This window comes from Coffea eugenioides, unplaced genomic scaffold (assembly GCF_003713205.1).
Source record: "Coffea eugenioides isolate CCC68of unplaced genomic scaffold, Ceug_1.0 ScVebR1_2531;HRSCAF=3577, whole genome shotgun sequence".
Taxonomy (NCBI): domain Eukaryota; kingdom Viridiplantae; phylum Streptophyta; class Magnoliopsida; order Gentianales; family Rubiaceae; genus Coffea; species Coffea eugenioides.
This window is the reverse complement of record NW_020863027.1, coordinates 12860-35377: the sequence shown is the minus strand read 5'-3', so window position 1 is coordinate 35377 and position 22518 is coordinate 12860. Positions and strand designations below refer to the sequence as shown.

Here is a 22518-nt window from a genome sequence, read left to right as displayed (position 1 = left end):
AAGCCTTGGAGCTCCAACATTACTTGGACATGCACGACCTTCTAGAACTCGCTATCAAGGCCGAGCGGGGGAAAAAGCTAAGACGAGGGACACGTCCTTTCCAATCTTCTAACACCACTTCATGGAGGGGCAACCAACCACGAAGGGCGACCCACGAAGTAGGAAGTGCGGCGATACCAACCTCTTCTAACCGATTCCAAGGTAACACCTCTAACCGTAATGCCTACTCTACACCTAACAAGGTTTCCGATGCATCCAGGTCCACTTCAAAGCCACCGCATGAGACTCCTAAGGCTCGGAGAAGGGACATCAAGTGTTTCAAATGCCAAGGGTTTGGCCATATTCAATCTCAGTGCCCAAACCAACGGGTCATGCTCATCACTCACCATGGTGAAATCGTGTCTGATGATGACGAATGTGAGGAGATACCCGAACTGGTCGAAGACGACTGCATGGAAGAAGAGGCAGCTGGGGAGGCTTGCTCGCCTACACGAGGAGAGGTAGGTTGCTTGGTGGCACGACGAGTGCTAACCGCCCGCGTTAAGGAGGACGAGCAGCTACAACGCGAAAACCTATTCTATACCCGTTGTAAGGTAGGCGACAAGGTGTGTAGTCTCATCATCGACGGTGGGAGTTGCACAAACGTGGCCAGTTTGCTAATGGATGAGAGTTTAGGACTCCCCACTACCAGGCATCCAAATCCTTACCGCCTCCAGTGGCTAAGTGAGGATGGCGAGGTACGAGTCTTCAAACAGGTCCGCCTTCCCTTTTCAATTGGTACATACACTGATGACATCCTGTGCGACGTTGTGCCTATGCATGCTACGCATATCATTCTGGGGAGGCCCTGGCAATTTGACAAACACGTCACATTCGATGGAAGAGCAAATAAGTACACACTTTTGCACGATGGCAAACGTAAGGTCCTTACACCTCTTACACCTGCACAAGTTTATGAGGATCAACTACTATTGCAAAGGGAGTGTGAACAGGACCGTCAAAAGAGGAAACTAAAGGCGGACGACCCTGGTCAAGGCCCCACTTCTACAAGTGAGCCATCAACCAAGGGTCAAGGGAGCACACCTAGGGGTATGCATGACAAACCACCTACCACACCTACCACTAGGAAGCACAACATGATTATTAAGGCTAAGGATGTTAGAAAAGTGGTGAACTCTAATCAGCCTATACTTCTCATGATTTGCAAGCATGTGCTCTTGGATGTTGCTGAGCTCGACAAGGCGTTGCCTGCGAGCATAGTTGCTCTTTTGCAGGAATTTGAGGATGTTTTCCCTGACGAGGTCCCTGATGGCTTACCACCCATTCGGGGAATTGAACACCAGATCGACCTCATTCCTGGAGCACCATTGCCCAACAAACCTGCTTACCGCATGGGCCCTGAGGAGACCAAGGAGCTTCAAAGGCAAGTTGATGGCCTCTTAGGTAAGGGTTGGGTAAAGGAAAGTCTAAGTCCTTGCGCTGTGCCTGTGATACTTGTTCCCAAAAAGGACGGTACTTGGCGTATGTGCACTGACTGTCGGGCTGTGAACGCTATCACTGTCAAATATCGTCATCCCATTCCTAGACTTGATGATATGCTTGATGAACTCGATGGTGCCATAATTTTCACCAAAATTGACTTGAGGAGTGGCTATCATCAAATTCGGATGAATGAGGGCGACGAGTGGAAAACAGCCTTCAAAACCAAACATGGTCTCTATGAGTGGCTAGTGATGCCTTTTGGCTTAACTAATGCCCCTAGCACCTTCATGCGACTAATGAACCATGTGCTGAGACATTTTATTGGCAAGTTTGTCATTGTTTACTTTGATGACATCTTGATATATAGCCATAGTGAGCATGAGCACTTAGAGCACGTGAGATTAGTTCTTGAGACACTTCGACAGGCGCATCTGTACGCCAACCTCAAGAAGTGCACCTTTTGTACTAACGAGCTTGTGTTTTTAGGCTGTGGTAAGTTCGCAGGGTATCAAGGTGGACAAATCCAAGATTGAGGCCATCGAGCAATGGCCAACTCCCACATCCGTCCCTGACGTACGCAGTTTTCTTGGATTGGCGGGCTTTTACCGGCGCTTTGTCAAAGATTTTAGCACCATTACCGCCCCATTGACCGCCGTTACAAAGAAGGATAACAAGTTCCACTGGGGCGACTCACAAGAACGAGCATTTCACGCCCTCAAGGACACACTCACACATGCACCTGTGTTAGCATTACCAAATTTTCACACGACTTTTGAAATTGAATGTGATGCTTCTGGTGTAGGTATTGGAGCAGTCCTCATGCAAGACAAGAGACCTTGTGCCTTCTTTAGTGAGAAACTGGGAGGAGCTGCATTAAACTACCCCACATACGACAAGGAGTTGTACGCTTTAGTGAGGGCCTTGGAGACTTGGCAACACTATCTTCGCCCTAGAGAGTTCGTGATCCACACTGATCACGAGTCATTGAAGTATCTCAAGGGACAACCCAAGTTAAGCAAGCGACATGCCAAATGGGTAAGCTTCATTGACACCTTTTCCTATGTCATTAAGTATAAGACTGGCAAAACGAATGTAGTGGCTGATGCATTATCACGTAGACATTCGTTGCTTGCTCTTCTGGATGCCAAGTTACTAGGGTTCGAAATGGTTAAGGAACTCTACACAAATGATCATGACTTTGGTGATACCTATGTTGCTTGTGTTAAGGCCCCTCATGGAAAATACTTCTTGCATGATGGATTTCTATTCCATGTAGATAAACTATGTGTACCTAACTCTTCCATTCGTGATCTTTTGATTCGAGAGGCACATAGTGGTGGTCTCATGGGCCACTTTGGCATCACCAAGACTCTGGCCATGTTGCAAGAGCACTTTTACTGGCCTCATATGCGTAGAGATGTTGAACGCATGGTTGGTAGATGCGCTACCTGTCACAAGGCAAAGTCTAAGACACATCCATATGGCTTGTATACCCCATTACCTATCCCGCACCATCCTTGGGTTGACTTGTCTATGGACTTTGTGCTAGGTTTGCCTAGATCACCAAGGGGTAATGACTCCATATTTGTGGTAGTTGATAGATTTTCTAAAATGGCACATTTTATTCCTTGTCACAAAACTGACGATGCATCTCATATTGCTACTTTATTCTTCAAAGAGATTGTCCGTCTGCATGGTATGCCTCGGACTATTGTTAGTGACAGAGATGTGAAGTTCCTGAGTTACTTTTGGAAGACTTTGTGGTCCAAACTTGGCACTAGGTTATTATTCTCCACCACTAGTCATCCTCAAAGCGATGGACAAACTGAAGTTGTCAATCGCACACTTGGCACTTTACTTCGGGCTTTGATTAAAAAGAACCTTAAGTCTTGGGAGGAGTGTTTACCTCATGTTGAATTTGCCTACAATCGAACCGTGCATAGTGCAACACAATATTCCCCCTTTGAGATTGTTTATGGCTTCAACCCCCTTACCCCCCTTGATCTGGTGCCTTTACCTTCCTCTGAGCACATAAGCTTAGATGGGAACAAGAAAGCTGATTTTGTGAGCAGGTTACATGAAGCTGTGCGAGCAAACATCGAGAAGCGCACGCAGCAATACATCCAGCAAGCCAACAAGCACCGCCGCAAGATGATTTTTGAGCCTGGAGACTGGGTGTGGCTACACTTGAGAAAAGAGCGATTCCCCAAGCAACGTCAAAACAAATTATCCCCCAGAGGTGATGGACCATTCCGGGTACTCCAAAAAGTCAATGACAACGCATACAAGTTGGAGCTACCTGGGGAATACAATGTTAGTGCGACCTTTAACGTTGCGGACCTAAGTCCATTTCTTGACGAGGAGGATCCAGATTTGAGGGCAAATCCTTCTCAAGAGGAGGGGACTGATGTGTGCACGGGTCTCGGCCCACGTAACGACCCAGTTCGAGTTCCATTGGGCCCAGTCACACGTGCACGGGCCAAGCTCTTCAAAGAATCACTCCAAGCCCTGGTTCGAGTAGTCCAAGACCAACATGGAGTGCACAAAGATATTGAGGGCTTAGAGAGAGACAATCAAGCCATTTACACCATGATCCAAGCCCACGGAGACCCAAGTGAGCCTGCAAGAGGATCGGCCCTATAGGGCCTTAACCTTAGTACTTGTTAGATTGGATTAATGTGTCTTCATAGCTCATTGGGCCAGCCCATCTTGGACACCAAGATGGCCGAACTCTTTGTCATTATTTCCTTAGGGTTTTTAGTCACTTTAGCCTATAAATAGGCTTGCTTTGTAAGGTTTTAAGGTAGTCGTTTTATCATAAAAATTCAGCATTGTTTTCTCTTACATTCGAGAGTTACAATTCCTTTACTTGCTTTGGCAAGGGTTTTGAGCAGTCTTGCGTTCTGTCCTAGATTGTTCTACCGACCTATTCCCCTGGAGTATTCACCTTCATCGGAGTGTCGTCTACCGTCTTGAATCATATCGTGTCGTCCGTTTGGTTCTAGACCCCGCAATTCCAAGCGTTGGACATCCTCGCTAGATCCTTGGGCAAACGTGCTACGTGTCTCGAAACGTGTTGATCGAGGAACGTATCAGTTTGTCTTCTAGGAGCTAAATCTCTTTGGTATCAATTCATGGAACAATGTCCATTCAAACCTGTCCGTGCCATTGGAGGATTCATTTGAGCTCATCTTAAAAGGGAAGTTCCAGATTCTACTACTTGTTCTCTACCTATGGTTCATTCATCACCTTTGCCTTATTTTGAGCATGTTACTAGCACTAACTCTTGTTGCTCTTATGTAGGTGTTGATGAGAAGTGTAAAGGACTAGCACTGGAATCTCAAGTTGAATCAAATAGTGGAAGGAATATTGAAGTGTCAAAGGGAGTTTTCTCATTTAAATCTTGTTCTACACCTTCTTACCATCTAGCTAATAATGTCCCATTAGTTCTTTACCCGATTTCTGAATTGTTTCAAGTTGAAGATTATTTTGTTTTTGTAGGTTGTAACGCTATCCAAAATTTCCCAACTATGATTAAAGACTTACAACCCGATTTCCTGCTTATTCCTGCTAAAAGTGGTGCATATTCGTGCTTCTTCACATGTCCAAAAGCTGGTCACCACGAGCTTACTTTACCAACTCCAACTTGGGCAAATTCGTACGAGTCGTATGGAGTGTGTTTCACTTCATTGCTGCTACTCATGTCAGGTGACAATATGACAATCCATGGCCGAAGGCTGATTAGAGAGCTTTGGATTGCTACCTGGAATTTCCACGAGCCTTACACAAGCTCTTTCCTATCTTGGCGCATGTCCTTGTTTGAGAGCCTCATGAAACTGACCAAACGGCATTTAACTTGGCTCGTGACCTTTCATTTGTCCCCAACGTGGCTGACCTCCAAGCGCACTGTCGATTTGAGGTGTCATACTACTAACTCTTGTTAGTATCATTCATCTCCATCCAGATTTGAGGGCAAATCTTTCTCAAGAGGAGGGGACTGATGTGTGCACGGATGGCGAGATGGATGGCGGCCTTGACTCAAGGCTTTCATAGAGACATTGAAGGCTTGAAGTTGTCTACACATTGATCCAAGTCAATGAAGCTTAATAGAGTTGGCCGAATCGTTAGTCCTTTAGTCGTTTGTTATTAGTTGTTTGTTAGTTGGGCTTATCGAGCCATTAGTTGAATTGCTAGCTTAATTAGTAGTCCATTTGGTTGTGCAAAGTCAGCCCACTCATGCCAAATTGTGGCCCGAATTTCCTTTTCTAGATTAAGTAGATGGGCCGCCAATCCTTGACCAAGATGGATTAGGTCCCTAGGTTTTTAGCCTATAAAAAGGCACCTTGTGTACAAGCTAAGGGTACCATTTTACGATAATAAACATTGTTTTGTTTCTCTTACATTTGAGAGTTGTAGACACCAAATTTTTAGTTTATTTTTTATTTGTTATTTTTTTTTCATGTTAGTTATCATTATTTATTTTTGTCTCTTTTTATTTTCATTTTTCTAAGACACTTTAGCGCAAAATTCATCAGAAAAGAGGAAAAATTACTCACAAAAATATACTTTAATTCTTTAGATTCAATTTATGAAATTTTGTTGGAATTAGTGAAAATAAAAAGAAATTGCAAAAAAAAAAGAAAAAAAAAAGGAAAAAGGGAAAAAATTATTTTTAGCATTTTTGGCTTTCGCTGCCTTTGCGTTGTTTCGATTTGTGATCAAGAAAAATCATTTTCCTTTATTAATTCATTGAAAATACTCATCATCAATCAAACACAAAATTCCGGCATTCTGATTCCTTTGTAGTTGACTTTGTTTAAATTTTATTTTTATCTTGTTCCAGTTAAAATCATTATTTTCACTATTATTAACTCATTGGAGAGAAAGGAAAAATCCAGTAAAGGAATTAATGATATGCTTTGAAAAAACGCGGAACCAGCAGCGTGCCAACAGAATGCAAGAAACAAAAATGCAGCTCTTTTTTCCAGTGGGTTTTCCAGTCATTTTTGCCCGATATTTTGCTCTATCAGATTGGCATAGTACAAGGCCATCTGGCCCTTCATCCGACAACTCAAAAATTTTGAGAAAACAAAAGCCATCTAAAGGCTCCCGGAGAATCACAGAAAAATGCAGAAAAAAGGGCACCGTAGATGCTAGGTTTGAGGGATGGCTGATGCCTATATAAAGCCATGAAGCTGGGGGGTAAAAAAGAAGGAAAAAAGGTACAGCGGCTGGGTTTTGGAAATAGGAGGAGTGACGGCTAGGGTTTGAGGTTGAAAAGAGAGCAAAAGGGACGGCTAGAGACAAACGAGGGAAAAGAGTGAAACGGAGGACGGCTGACGAAGCGAGAGAAAAGAGGGCGGAGTTGGATAGAAAGGAAAAGCCGAGAGTTTTAGAAAGAAGTAAGGGTAAGATAAGAACGAGGGAGAAAAATCAGAAGGGAGGAGAGTTTGTGAGGGTGAGAGGAAAACAGTGAGAGCAAGAAAGCCTTGCAGCGGAGAAAAGAAAACTGGAAAAGGAGCAAAGGAACGCGGGGTTGCCGGATCTCCATACCTTCACTTACGGTTTCCTTCATCCAGGTTGCGGCAGGTCTCGTTGGTCCACTGCAGAGCTCGATCATCCCTCAAGGTAACTTCGTTCTCTTATCCTCCTCTGCCTGCACATACTCCTCCTCCGCAACCAAAAGTTTCGATCCTTGATTCTGTGCTCATGATTTGTCTTCCTTCCTTCCGTTTTCGATCCTTGATTGATTCAGATTCCGGCTCCATATCACTGCATCTGATTTTTTTTTATGACCTATTGGGTAGAGTTTTACTGTTTTTCTCCTGGTTAATAACGAACTCAAGATTTGTGAATGAATTTGAATCTGCAAGTCACTCCCTCTCAACTCAGAATTCACTTTCTGTTGTGGGTGCTTAATCTGGCATTTGGGCAATAGGTTTAGGAAGGCTAACTTTCATGGTGATGTTTCTACATTTTGGAAGGGTTCAGTTCATATTTTCGTTAGAAAAATGCAGTCTTGCTTGCGCTGGTTCAGATGTGCTGATTTCCTTGTTTGTTGCCGTCTTTTTGTTGGTTCTTTCACTTCTGTTGTGCGGTCTTTTGCATCTTGTAATGGCTTAGTGTATGGGTTTGGTCTGTTTTCTTTGATTATGTGGTAGGGAACTTTTGTTGTTTCTGGCTCCTGATGATATCACTGTTGGTTCCATCAGAAGCTCATTTCATTTTCCTTGCCTTTGCGACTGCCATGTTATTGTCCTTTGTGTGATTTTTCAACGGCTAAGGATGTTCACTAGAATGGGTTACGGCTTCTAATGTATCTCAGTTGATGAGTTTACTGATTCTAGCTTGAGATGGCATGAGACATCTGGGTTGAGTGAAAAACGGCATGAACGTACGTTTCTGCTAAGTTTCTTTGCTGCATTGTTGTTATTCTTATTTTCTTGGGCCTGGATCATCTCGTTTGGGATAGTTAGGGGCAGGCATCCATGTTTAAGCTATGTTAGGATTTGTGTTTGCAGATGTGTGAGTTTGATTGATGAATAATGAAGTTTTTGCACATTTGTTCTCGGCATTTCATCCATGCTAGTATGAAGCGGCAAAATGCGCAGCAGAGCAGAGGCTGATGCATCTGTTTTGTTGTTTTCTTCTCCATGACCACTCACCAAGCCTTGGCCATCCTAATTTGATGGTTAATTTGGTGTGGAAAGGGGCAGTGATTGATTGGTGTTGAGTTTGCATGTTTGGAGTCCAAACCACTTGAATCAGGATCACATACTTGTTGGAAAATAAATTTCGGGTTGCCAAACCATTTACATGAATGTTCTTCCAGAATTTTGCGTCAGTATCTTCTATGTTTCTTGCTTGTTTGGATGTTGAAGTTATGTGTCTTGTTGCTTAGTTTCAAATTATGATTTTCGGTTGAAAAATTTTCGAGCAAAGCTGTGTGTTTGGTTCGAAATCTGAGTTTGAAAATGAGTCTACAACAAGCTGCACTCTCGGTTGCAGAAGCTGGTTTCGCCGTTGTTGCTTGCATGAAATGCTTCCATGAATTGCATTTCTAAGAAATGTTAGCCATGTTTGGTTGGGATTAGTCCAAAAGTGCTGTGCGAAATTGCCTGCCGAAAGTTTGTTTGATTGCAGAAAGCTTTCATTAGTAATGGTTTGTTGCAGAGAGTGTTTTCGGTGGTTGCATGAAGTTTGCATGGAAAGATGCTTCGAAAATCGCACTTTGACCCCTTGATTTGTGTTTAATGCTTCTATTGCCCATAAGATTGAAAAGATTAATCAATTGGATCCCTTTTTACATGATAGTTTGCCTTGATATATTTTCATGTGAATTGTGGACAGATTTCAATGGATTTTTTTTAGGATAAAATAATGAAAGCTTAATAATTTGGAAGAATTTATAGTCTTGGTTTCCATTTGATTTAAATTTTCTTAGCTAAATTTGTCATTTAATCGTAATAAATAACTTTCCATTCTTCTTTTGTGATTTTAGCATTTGATTGTGATGGATTCCACCTTAAACCATTAAATTTAGTATTCCATTTTAGACTCTTGAAACTCTTTATTTGGGACCGTGTTTGCTTACACATGAATGGTTTGTTCCATATTTAATTTTTACTTTGTGTTTAATTTTCACTTTTGTATTTAATTTTTTTGTTTCATGTAATTAGTTCTTAATTAAAGTGATGCCTTGACCCTTTTCTTTATTTTGGAGGGTAAATAAGTAAATTCATTTCATTAGGACACCAACTCAAGGGAGGTACACTCTATTCCTCATTTTTACTTTATTTGACCCTATGTGTACTTATGTGATTTATGTGTTTAATTGCAAGCCTTTTGAATGTTTTCATTTTATTTATTTATTCGCTTTAGTCGTCTTAATTTCGTATATTTATTTTAGTTCATTTTGATTATTTGAAAGGCATTTAAATGCCAAGTTGTAATAGTTAGGATTATTTTATTTAATCTTATTTTTTTCCCCCATTAGATTGTAGTAGGGCCCCCCCTCAAATGTAATAGCTAGGGTTTTATTCGCTTTCTTTTCGCTTGTGTGACTTGCATGCTTACGTGCTATGTGTTATCGCTTTCTTAGGGTCTTGCATCTAGATATCATGATTATGTGTTATGTGTTTATGTGACATTATGTGTTTACTCGCTTTATTATGCTTTAATGAGGTTATAATCAATTAATGACGTCATCGCACTAGTCCAACGCTAGTTGTGATTCCTTTCCCGTCACCACACTAGTCCAACGCTAGTTGTGGCTCTTTGTTCCGATTTCCCACTAGTCCAATGCTAGTGAGGATTCATAGACATGGGCCAGTCCAATGCTAGACCCTTAGGGACCTCCCTCGCTAGATCATGTTTGTATGATTACATTACACTTCATGCATATTCTTCCATTTTTAGGATCTTTATCATTTTCACATAATATTTCCCCTAATAAAATATCCCTTACCCCTATGTATATAACATTTAGATTTGCATCTCATTTAGGAAATTAGGGGGTAGATTAGTTCATTTGCTTGATTAGATTAGGGAATAACCCCTTGAATATGGGATATGGACGAGTTTGACTTTCTAGCCTTAGCACGCTCGTATTCCCTCTATTAAAGAGAAAATTGAGTCACGAACATTAGTCTCCCGTACCCGACATGATGCATTCCTTTAAGACATGTATATTTGTATAATTATTTTATTTTATTTCTTTTCTTAGAGTCTCATATTTTTTGCATTATTCGTGACTTCTCCAAAGGGTCATTATTGGGCATCACAATTAATGTGATTGGCATCATTCAAACTTTGAAGAGAAATTTTGCCCCCCGATGCCCCCCTAGGTCTAGGGTTTGAATTCATATAGTGCGTCCAAATGTGATAAATCTTTAGGTTAAAACAAGAAAATCTTTGACTAAATCACGCAACTAGCCTTGGTTAGGTCGAAAGGGTGCCTCGGATTTTTATCCTTGCCTTCCCTTTCTTCAAATGTGACTCCCGAACCTTTTTCTTTGATTTACGTAGACTAGGAGTCGCTTAAATGGGGTTTTTCTACTCTTTCCTTTGAAAAATTCATTTTTAGGTGTCTTGGTACGCCTTAACTCTATACCAAGTGGCGACTCCGATTTTGTTTTTAAAAAACCCTTTTTAAATTATTATTTTTGGGTCAAATCGTCGCATTACAAGTCCCATTTAGGCCCATTTTTCTGTTTAAATCAAAAATTCATTTTTCAAATCAAAAATTCACTTTTTTAAAACCATTTATTTTTCTTATAAAAAATGGCGACTCCACTGGAGACTTAGAAAGTCCGAGCATTTGATTTAGTCGATTATTTTCTTCTTTTAACCTTCTTATATATTACATTTGGATGTTTAGGATTGCATTTTTCCTTTTTAGGATTTTTTACATTTCGTGCGTGTCAACTCACTCCCTTACCCATTTGCGTACGATTGATGTGGTGGATGGATGGTTTATTTATGTGATGTGATCTCGCACCTTGCATTGCATTTGGGTGGGGGGATATTTTCCTAGAGCCTCGCGTTGGTTCTTGATCCCTCCCCTCCAAACGAGCACTAGCATACGTGCATACGCTTTAATTTTTCACCCCTCATTTATTTTTCGTTTAGTGGCTTGTCACGCCACTCCTCCCTATTAGGATTTTAGGCGACTCACTTGGACTTGTGATCACGACACGATGTTGCGTAGCTTGATCCGAGGGGTCACTCAATCTTCCATTTTAAACTTTGGGTTCATAGCCTTTAGCTTTTAATTGAAGGTTGAGGATTTTCGATAGATTCACTCATGACATGTAGCCGTGACACGATATGTGCGTAGCAATGTCTGGGGAATCGCTCGAGCCACTGACAAAGAACCTTGGGATTGATGACCCTTGGTTTCCAAGTTTGAAGGCTCGGGGACCTAAAACCTATCAAGTCTAGATGCATTAGTGAGCCCCAGCCTCATGCATCCATGATAGTTTTACCTAGGATAGAGTCTGCCTTACCCTGTTAGGGGCACTATTCACGAGGGGAGGGGTTCAACCCCTCTGTTCCTTTTATTGCTTTATCTCTTTGTATTGATTTGCTACAATGTGTTATGTGTATTTATCTGATTGAACTAACTTTTATTGGTTTTTTGTCTTCATTGCACTCATAAGCCTAAGGAAATAAGAGTCCTGGCATGGTACTCTCTAGGAGCCTACCCTATTTGATGTGACACGTTTAAATTCAATACTTCCCATTAGCACCATAAATACATTTCATTCTAGGCTCACCCCGGCGACAAAAGGGGTCCCTTTAGGTTACATTTTGTATACTGCATATTTATTCGCTTTGATAAATTGGCATCATGCATGAGCCATAGAGGGAATGCCACTTAGGGAATCCCGCTGTTAGGATTAAACTCACCTTGATTTTTCCCGTGGGTACATAACCCTTCAAGGGATTGCACGTTTAAATTCTTGCCAACCGGATATTGGGACTCGTAGGTAAGGTAATTGACAACCCGCCTTTTCCATTTTTAGATGGATTGCCCCCGTCGAATCTACCAGTTGTTGATACCGTCGGTCGAGATTCAAAGATGGCCTGCCCTTATGCTACCCAGTGAATTACATCAAATAGCTCAACATTTAGGACCGATTGGAGACCTTAAGGAGATCAAGTCCAATGGCTATCTAGTAGAGGCATTAGTACATCTGTGGGATCCAGAATGTTCGGCCTTTAGGGTAGGCAATAAGCACATGACAGTGACACTTGAGGAAATAGCTGGCCTCTTCAATTTACCTTTGCATGGAACCGCCTTGATTTTCCCGTCCATTTCAGACAAGATAGAATTTTGCAAGATCATAGGATTGAAAGAGTCGGTATTGCGAGGGTCAGATCAGGGCGTCGCCGTGAATATTTTGTTTGAGTATTTTGCGCTACGAAACGGGTTCGAGAGATATAGGGAGGATTTTTCATTCACATCCAAGGATGTTTGGGAACGCAAAAGGCCAGTGGTGTATGGAATAGTTATGGCTGGAGCTTATTTCTTCCCAAGAAGAGATCAGAAAATAGCTTTCAAGGTAGCAAAGGTTATACAAGACCTCTTTTCAGGAATCCGAGGTAAACAATGCACCATAATCCCGACTATCCTTGCGGACATTTTTCTAGCTTGTACCAACTGCCAGAAAGGGAAAAAGTTCTTTTACGGGGCTAATATAGTTTTGCATATCTGGGCCCTAGAACATTTTCAGAGACGAGCATCCGTTTCGGAAAGTTTGCCAGTAGTTGGGTACAACTGGGTAATCACGCATCATAAGCGAGTCAATGGAGAGGGTCTGCCAAACAATGCAGTTGAATGTATCGAATACTTAGAGATGCTGCCGGATCAAGACATTAGGTGGGTGTTAGACTGGACGATTTGCTTTAGGCCAATACTCTGCACTAAAGTGTCAGATTCTGTTCTCCTACTGGGTACCTAAGAAATTACCGCATACACCCCGAAGAGGTTCCTCAGACAGTTAGGACGTACCCAAGGAGTGCCGCCTATGGTTGATGTGGGTAAACTTACCATCATTTTCAATAGAGGAATGTGCCCAAGCGAGCTCCCTATGAAAGACCAGATTATTGAGGCATGGGTGATGCTATCTGATGACGAGTATTTCAAATACGTCCCGGAACTCAGGCAAAAGGGTTTGACAACTCCACAGTACGAAGACTGGGTAAGAAGATCCGCTGCACAAGGAAAACAAGATGAGCCAGCCGAGGAGGTGAAAAAGTTGAAAGCCATTATCGAAGCAAAGGATAAGGAAATTCTGCAGTTAAGTAAGTCTGTCGAAACATACAAAGGGATAGCGGAGCAAAACAAGCAATTGTATGAAAATGAACGAGAAAAGCATCAAGAGTTGAAAAGGAAATGCGGAGAATTGTATGACCAAGCTGAACATGTTAGAATTCCATATGCTAGAGAAACCAGGGACTCTGTATTAGATAGGCTCACAAGTTTTGGCAATCTTGTACGGAATCGTCTTCATGACATGATGTAAATATTGGCAAGTTTATCAATGAAAGTGATTTTTCTTTTGCACTCATTTAGGATTGTTGTCAAAAACAGGTTTGTGTTACGGGTCCCATTTTGAAGGTGTTGCATCATACTAGGCCTACCCTTGGCGCAAAAAGGGCCCCCCAATAGGACATGCATCCGAATTTTTCCGGATATTTACTAACTCTTGTCTTTTTCTTTTTCTTTATTTTATTTTGCTGGGAAAGCCAAGCCAGGGCTAAAATCTAAAAGCAAGCCATTTCGTATTCTCAGGTAGTAATTGCAAATATAGCTACCCGAAAAAGCCCCATTATCACCCGATCGCGTAGCCGAGCTTCAAGAGATAGTGTAAACACGAGCACCCATCTAGAATCATCTAATAGGCCCGCAACAACATCGGCAACTGACTTGGCGAATCTGGGAGCTCAGCTGAGCGAAGTTCTAAACCGATTTAATGAGCTAAGCGTTGAAATGATGGCCCAACGGCGCGTGATCGACCAATTGGTCACTGGTGGTGCTAGCGGTGAGCAACAACATGAACCCTTACCCCCTGGCCAATCTGAACCCATACTCTTACCTTATACTCAAACCTCTGTTACTTCACAAGTTATGAATCCACCTGAAGAAGCCTTTACCTATCCCACTCATGGCCCACCACCTACTTATGCACCTAACATCCAAACTAACGCTTCTCATGCCCAAATTTCCCAGAATTATCCGCCCATTACTATGAGCATGCCTTTCGAACCACAAGGACCACATTATTACTCCACCGCTGAACCATTCACCCTAGATACCGCCGTTCAAGGGAAAGCTGAAGTTGGGGGGTCATCTGTGCCCGTGGACCAGAATTTACTAAAGAGATTGGATAAGTTTGAGGAATTTATAAGGAAAAGCCAAGGTTTGAGCAAGCAAGGAGGTCTAGACTACAACGAGTTGTGCCTGTTTCTGGATATGCAATTGCCGGTAGGTTTCAAAGCACCTAAGTTTACCAAGTATGACGGAACTGCCAATCCCAAGACCCACCTTCGGATGTTTGCAAACAAGCTGGGAAGACCAATAGACGATGAGAATCTGCCTGTGCGCTTATTTCCCGAGAGTCTGGAAGGCGACGCCTTAGATTAGTACGCCAATTTGAAGCCTGAGGATATGAGATCTTGGATGGATTTATCGACTGCTTTTGTGAGGCAGTATGAATATAATTGCGAGCTCGCTCCGACGAGGACCACGTTGGAGGGAACTAAGAGGAAACCATCGGAGGACCATAAGACGTATGCGAAAAGATGGAGGAAGTTGGCTGCCAAGGTGGAGCCTCCCATGACCGAAAATGAAATTGTTCGCACGTTCATCAAAGCGCATGACCGCCCTACTTTGAAGAGATTTTCCGTATGACTGGTTGTTCCTTTGCAGAGATTGTCAATAAGTTGGAAGAGTATGATGAGTTTATGAGAGCAGGCAAGATTGTTAATGTTTCAGCTTTGAAGTCGCAGTTGGAAGCTATGCGAAACCAAAACAGCAGCAGTAAAAAGTCTCAGTTTAAGAAGAAAGACGAGGAAGCTTCCTTTGTTTGGAACCAAGGTTCTTCTTCCCGGCCTAGATACCAACAAAATTCCGCCTACTCACCCCATTACTTATACCAACCGCGTCCCCGACCTGTTTACAATACCACAATCAACCACCCCCGTCCTCGACCAAATTACCCAAACACACCGCCAACGCCATTTCACATTTCCCCACCAAACTTCCAAATTAGACCGCGCCCTCCTTTCAACCCAAGACCTATTCCACCCTCCAACCCAAATTACCACTATCAACAAGCCAGTGACACCCAAAATCCAACCCCATACCGAACCTTCACCAATCTAGGTCGGCCCGTTGACCAATTGTATGAGCAATTGAAAGCTGCTGGGAAAATTGGCACTATACCTCCTAAAACCTATTCCAAAGGATTTCCTATTGGTTATGATCCCCAATCATTTTGTGCCTACCATTCAGGAGCTCCTGGACATTCAACTGCTAATTGTTGGGCGCTTATACATAAAATTCAAGACATGATCGAATCCGGAGACATAGTCCTGAGGAGGAGGGACGAACAAGGTCCAAATGTTAGCAAAAATCCTCTTCCTACACACAAGGACACCGTAGGAGTTATTACTAGTAATGAAGGGATTGAGGAACCTACACAATTTATTATAGATGAAGCTGGGACAGTAAGGGTCATTGAAGAACCGTTCATATTGGAGGAAGAAGCTCCTGAAATCAAGAAAAATACGGGTCCGTTTATTCTGGAAATGGTGCCTTTCGAATGTGAGCCTTCGGAGCTTGTGGTACTTGAATTGCCTGAGCAACCTCCTATTATTAATCTACAAGAGGTCCCGTGGAATTATAGCGAGCCCACGCTATTAATTGGAGGAGAAAAGGTGCCCAGAAAGGAAGTGGACGCCATTACTAGATCTGGAAGAATCATAGGGGAACCCGCAGTTGATGAGCCCTCAAAAGCGAAAGAAAATGCTGTTCCGACAAGACCAATTGTGACTGATGAAGAGGCCTTCAATTTCCTTAAGATGCTGAAGAAAAGTGAGTATAAGGTGGTCGAGCAATTGGATAAGTTGCCCGCTCAAATTTCTATATTGAATTTGCTTCTAACCTCGGAACTTCATCGAGAAGCTTTACTCAAGGTCCTAACTGAGGCTCAAGTGCCTAAGAATATTTCTGTGGATAAATTCACTCATGTAGTAGAACATGTTTTGGCTTCAAATCAAATTTCTTTTTCTGATGAAGATTTGACTTCGGATGGGATTGGGCACAATAAAGCATTATATATCTCAGTCCGTTGTAATGGGAAGTTATTGCCAAGGGTCTTGATAGACAATGGGTCTGCTCTTAATATTTGTCCTTGGAACACTTTGGTTAAGTTGGGATTTCAGGAAGCTAAACTTCGGCCATCTGCCATTGTGGTGAGAGGATTTGATGGCGCGAAAAGGGAATCAATGGGGGAAGTGGATTTGGTGCTGAAAATCGGACTTGCCCAGTTTCAAGTTATGTGCCAAGTCATGGACTTCTCAAGTGTTTATAATGTTCTTCTCGGACGGCCTTGGATTCATACTTCAGGCGCTATACCTTCTTCACTCCATCAAATGTTGAGATTTGTGGTGAATGGCCAGTTGATTACGATATTTGCTGAGGAAGATTGCACTATGATCATCAATCCTACATCGGAAGATGATGGCGATAGAAAAACTCTGGTTTCCCCTCACCATGTAGCTGACATTGTTTCGGTGGGTAAGGCATCCAAGGACAAGGCGGCAGTGGAAGTGAATTTACCCGAAGCCAGTGTTATGATGGCCAAGGAGCTGATTCGAGGAGGTTATGAAATAGGCAAGGGTCTTGCAACCTACAAGGGGTTTTGGAGCCAATAGAACTTCAAGGAAAGAAGGATACCTTTGGATTAGGGTTTCAACCTACCGCCAGAGATAAGAAAGAAATGTCGGATCGCAAAAGGGCGGAGAAGGAAGGGAGGCAGCTTATCATGAATATCCCACCATTATATTGTACTTTTCCTTACCCATCAGAGGTGATTAGATCTGAAGTAGACCCGATCGAGGAAGTGGAGGTTGGATTATCTGAGCTATTTGTGGGGGTTATTTCTGAAGGGGAGCCGTTGGAGGACCCAGGATTTCCAGAGGTGCCTATTGAAGCAATGAAGAACTGGACCAGTGATCTCCTTCCCTCCTGCAGGGAATTTCGATGGCCAAAAATAAAACACATTGACCCTTTGGATATCACTATTCTGGAATTTGATGATTGTGATCTCGATATCCCTCACGACTTTGAAATTTTGGAATCCGAAATTCAAGACGAGAGTGATAACGAGGAAGAATCTGAGTTTTTGTTAAAGGATTTTGAACAGTATGAGGAGAAATCCAAACCGAACTTAGAAGAAACAGAAGTTGTTAATATTGGCACTGAGACTGAGGTTAAGGAGATAAAAATTAGCATTCACTTGAATAAGAAACAGAGAAAAGAAATGATTGAGTTTTTGACCATGTTTCAAGATGTGTTTGCCTGGTCCTATAATGATATGCCTGGAATTTCAACAGATATAGTGGTCCATCATCGATTGCCAACCGATCCGAATTTTCCACCAGTGAAACAAAAACCTCGCAAGTTTAAGCCAGACATGAGCCTCAAAATTAAGGAGCAAATCGAGAAGCAGCTCAATGCTAGAATCATTATGGTGTCTCATTATCCCATTTGGCTTTCAAACCCTGTACCTGTTCCAAAGAAAAGTGGAGAAGTGCGAGTCTGTGTCGATTACAGGGATCTTAATAAAGCCAGCCCGAAAGATGATTTTCCGTTGCCGAACATTCATATTCTTTTGGACAATACCGCAGGGCATGAGATTGAATCATTTGCTGACTGTTTCGTTGGGTATCACCAGATCTTAATGGTAGAGGAAGATAGGGAGAAAACTGCTTTTATCACGCCATGGGGGACATTTTGCTACCGGGTAATGCCATTTGGATTGAAAAATGCCGGAGCCACTTACCAAAGGACCATGACCACCCTGTTCCATGATATGATTCATAAGGAGATGGAGGTTTACGTGGACGACATCATCATCAAATCCATGAGAGCGGAGGATCATCTGATTGATTTGGAAAAGTTATTCGGAAGATTGAGAAGATATGATTTGAAGCTAAACCCTGCAAAATGTGCATTTGGGGCCCCTGCCGGAAAGTTATTGGGATTCATTGTCAGTAAGAAGGGTATTGAGATAGATCCGACAAAGATTAAAGCCATTCGTGAAATGCCAGTACCAAGAACGCAAAAGGACGTAAAGAGTTTTTTAGGGAAGATTAATTTTATCGGGAGGTTCATCGCTCAGTTGACCCATACGTGTGAGTCTTTGTTCAAATTATTGAAGAAAAATGTGCCATTGCGTTGGAGTGGAGAATGCCAGCAGGCGTTTGATAAGATCAAGGACTATTTATTGCACCCTCCAGTTTTAGTACCACCTAAACCTGGACGACCTTTGATCATGTATCTATCGGTGTTGGACGAAGCTATGGGGTGTGTATTGGGACAACACGACGAATCGGGGAAGAGGGAGCAAGCCATCTATTACCTCAGTAAGAAGTTCACTGCGTATGAAGCCAACTATTCTTTTCTGGAAAGGAGTTGCTGCGCTTTAGCTTGGGCCGCACAAAAGTTGAGGCATTACTTGCTCAGTCATACTACTTACCTCATTTCCCGCTTCGACCCTTTGAAATATCTGTTGGGAAAGCCTATGCCGACAGGACGTATGGCAAAATGGCAGATGATTCTTTCGGAGTTTGATATTATTTTTACCACGCAGAAGGCTATCAAGGGCCTGGCTGTGGCCGATCATTTGGTTGAAAATCCGTTGAAAGATGATTATCAACCGCTTCACACTTATTTTCCGGATGAGGAGGCCCTGTTCGTGGGTATAGCAGAAGATATGAATGATCAATGCCCGGAGTGGAGGTTGTTCTTTGACGGTGCATCAAATTCCTTCGGGGCTGGTATTGGAGCTGTTCTAGTATCGCCTGAAGGAAAGCATTACCCTGGTTCGGCCAAACTCCGATTTTTCTGTACCAACAATATGGCTGAATATGAAGCTTGCGTTTTTGGGTTAAAAATGGCGTTAGAAATGGAGATTAAGGATTTACTAGTGTTCAGCGATTCAGATTTGCTTGTACATCAGACTCTCAAGGAGTGGATCACTCGGGATTCAAAGATCTTGCCCTATCATTGCAGCTTACTGGAGTTAGCAAATAAATTTAGGAGTTTGGAGTTTCGGCATATTCCCCGTGTCAGAAATGTCTTTGCCGATGCATTGGCCACTTTATCTTCAATGATTCAACATCCGGATGAGTTGGTAATTGACCCTATCCAGATTCATCTACAAGAAAAGCCTGCTCACTGCCTAGTTGTGGAAAGGTCTTCCGATGGCCGCCCCTGGTACAACGATATCAAGGAATTTCTCAAAACAGGATCCTATCCCCCTGGGACCGATACAACTGCTAAGGGCTTCTTGCGCAGATTGCCTTCCAGATTTTTCCTAAACGGAGAGGTTGTATACAAGAGGATGTCAGATTTGGGCCTTCTAAGGTGTGTTGATGAAGATGAAGCAGAATACCTAATGAAAGAAGTACATAGTGGAGTGTGCGGATCACATATGAATGGCCATTTATTAGCAAAGAAGATCATGAGGACCGGATATTTTTGGTTTACTATGGAGCATGATTGTGTAGTTTTTGTCAGGAAATGCTTAAAGTGTCAATTGCATGGAGATGTTATGCGCACTCCCCCCACAGAATTGCATAGTATGACTGCTCCCTGGCCATGTTCGATGTGGGGTATGGATGTAATCGGAGCAATTGACCCTCCCGCTTCAAATGGGCATCGGTTCATTCTGGTGGCAATTGAATACTTCACCAAGTGGGTCGAAGCTGAATCTTATAAGCATGTGACTAAAAAGGTGGTGACGGACTTTCTAAGAAAGCACATCATTTGTCGTTTTGGAATACCAGAGACATTAATCACTGACAATGCCAAAAATCTCAACAATGATATGGTAGATGGATTGTGTGAATAGTTCAAAATCAGGCATAGGAATTCCTCTATTTATAGACCACAGATGAATGGAGCTGTTGAGGCCGCGAATAAGAACTTGAAGAAGGTAATCCGTAAGATGATTGAAAGACATCGTGATTGGCACGAGAAGCTCCCTTATGCATTAATGGCATATAGAACTGCTATACGGACATCTACTGGGGCAATTCCTACAACCTCATGTATGGGATGGAAGCAGTGCTGCCAGCCGAGGTCGAAATCCCTTCATTACGCATTTTAATGGAGGCCAAGCTAGATGAGGCTGATTGGATTAGACAACGTCACGAGCAGTTATCTTTAATTGATGAAAAAAGATTAAATGTCATTTGTCATGGTCAATGCTATCAAAAAAGGGTAGCCCGTGCTTACAATAAGAAGGTCCGACCACGGATATTCACAGAAGGAGATAAGGTGTTGAAACACATTTTGCCAGTACAAGAGGAAGCTAAGGGGAAATTTGCACCAAATTGGCAAGGCCCTTTTATTGTCCAGAAAGTTTTACCCGGAGGAGCACTCATTCTCGCAGAAATGGATGGGCAAGTGTTCCCTCAACCAATCAATTCGGATATGTGTAAGAAATTTTTCATATGATAAATGGAATTTTCCTTTTAAGGTTGATGTAAAGAATGGAATGAAAAGTCAGGCCTTCTTCCTTTTCAATCAAACATTCTACCCCTAGTTATCCCTTTTGAGCCTTCAGAGCAAATTATTTCGCTTGGCAACCCCTAAGAATCGCAAACCCCACACTGGGGCAAATTTCGAGTTGAAAAAAAAAAAGAAAAAAGGGGTATAAGTGACAGAGGAACAAAATGAAGAAAATTAAAGGAAAATCTCAATTGAGAATAAACTGGGGCAATTATTAGTAGAGTTAATTTGAAAATGCGATCTCAGAAAATCTAAACATTCGTAAATTCGCCTTCAAGCCTCAACCTTTTCTAAGCACCCCACCAGACCCTATTATAGAAACCAAAAGTCCTGACTTCTGTTCTCTACATTGCCTTCTTAGGATAATTTCTAATCAAATGGCATATGATGTCAAGAAAACACCTTCACCTATCTTGCAAGGGAAGGATTGTTACACTGATGCCATTGTTTTTCAAAACGCATTTCTGAATTAGTGCGGGCGGTAGACAAGATTTGTTTGTTAGGTGTAAACCCGCAAGGGCACCTTGAGAAAAAGAAAGAAAAGAAAAGAAAAAAAAAGAGGAAAAAGAAAGAAGAAGAAAAGAGAAAAAGGAAAAAGAAAGAGAGAAAAAACAACAATGGGCGGGGGCAACCTTAGTGAAAACCCGAAAGGGCGCTGAGGTAGGGTTTCATAAGGAAAAGTGGGTTTGGATCCGAAGAGCTGGTGACCTAGTTCGTTGGAATTTCTCCTCACATTGTGGTTCTATTCGTCAAGCATTGAACTTCCGAAGATTGATATCCAAAGGGTCAAAAGTGGCACTTTAGTTCGAGAACTCAAATGATCGATTTATCAAACACAAGCTTTTTGAATTTGAGTATATAAGTTTATTTATTTGAAATGATTCTTCATTCAATAAAGGGGATAGTTGTGTTTATATTATTAGAATTTTCATCATTACATGCAATTAGAATATTTTTTTCATGTGTTTTATGGTCCTATTAGTTCCTCTTGTTTTTATCAATGGCAATCCCTATAAGTTATCGAAGATAAATGGATACTCAATGATATGTTGGGTTAAGTACGAGAAATTATAGAAGTTTGATATTGTTCACAGGGCAAGGTTGGAGTGCTCGCTACGTCAACAAAGAAGTCCAAAATACTCATGTTTACACATCTCTTGAAGAAGGGGTTGATCGAATGGTGGCGGTGTTATCTATCCTTATTTCTTTTCTTACAGGTCCGATAGTTCAATCGCATTACACTGGGGCAGTTTTTAGAAGAAATCGTTTGTCTCTCCTTCTGAAATTCTACAAAAGTCTTGCACAACACTGACCAATTGACCAATTAAAGGCAGGCTCGGGTATTCATCCCATTGACCAAAAGGAAGGTAGGCTCGGGTACGGATCCCACTGACCAATTGACCAATTGAAGGCAGGCTCGGGTAGTCATCCCACTGACCAAATGACAGATGAAAACAGGCTCGGGTATTCATCCCACTGACCCAAGCGATGGCAGGCTCGGGTATGGATCCCGCTGACCAATTGACCAATTGAAGGCAGGCTCGGGAATTCATCCCACTGACCCAAGCGATGGCAGGCTCGGGTATTCATCCCACTGACCTTTTGAGTTTACAGGTTCCAACTCACAGTGGAATAACTGTAGGTAAGTATTTGGTGTCTACGTCTTTGTCTCGAGTTTCTTCGAAACTCAGACAAAGAGGGGCAAACTGTAGACACCAAATTTTTAG

General features: G+C 42.3%; 1 protein-coding gene across 1 annotated transcript; it reads left to right on the top strand.

Moving 5' to 3' along the window:
• Nucleotides 1-14895: 14895 nt before the first annotated feature.
• LOC113756905 lies at nt 14896-16926 on the top strand. Its single transcript, XM_027300376.1, has one exon. It carries the CDS (start codon nt 14896-14898, stop codon nt 16924-16926), a length of 2031 nt encoding a protein of 676 aa, XP_027156177.1.
• Nucleotides 16927-22518: the final 5592 nt, after the last annotated feature.

Coding starts and splice junctions, on each gene's coding strand:
- LOC113756905 (XM_027300376.1), top strand. CDS start 14,896: ATGACTGGTTGTTCCTTTGCAGAGATTGTCAATAAGTTGGAAGAGTAT.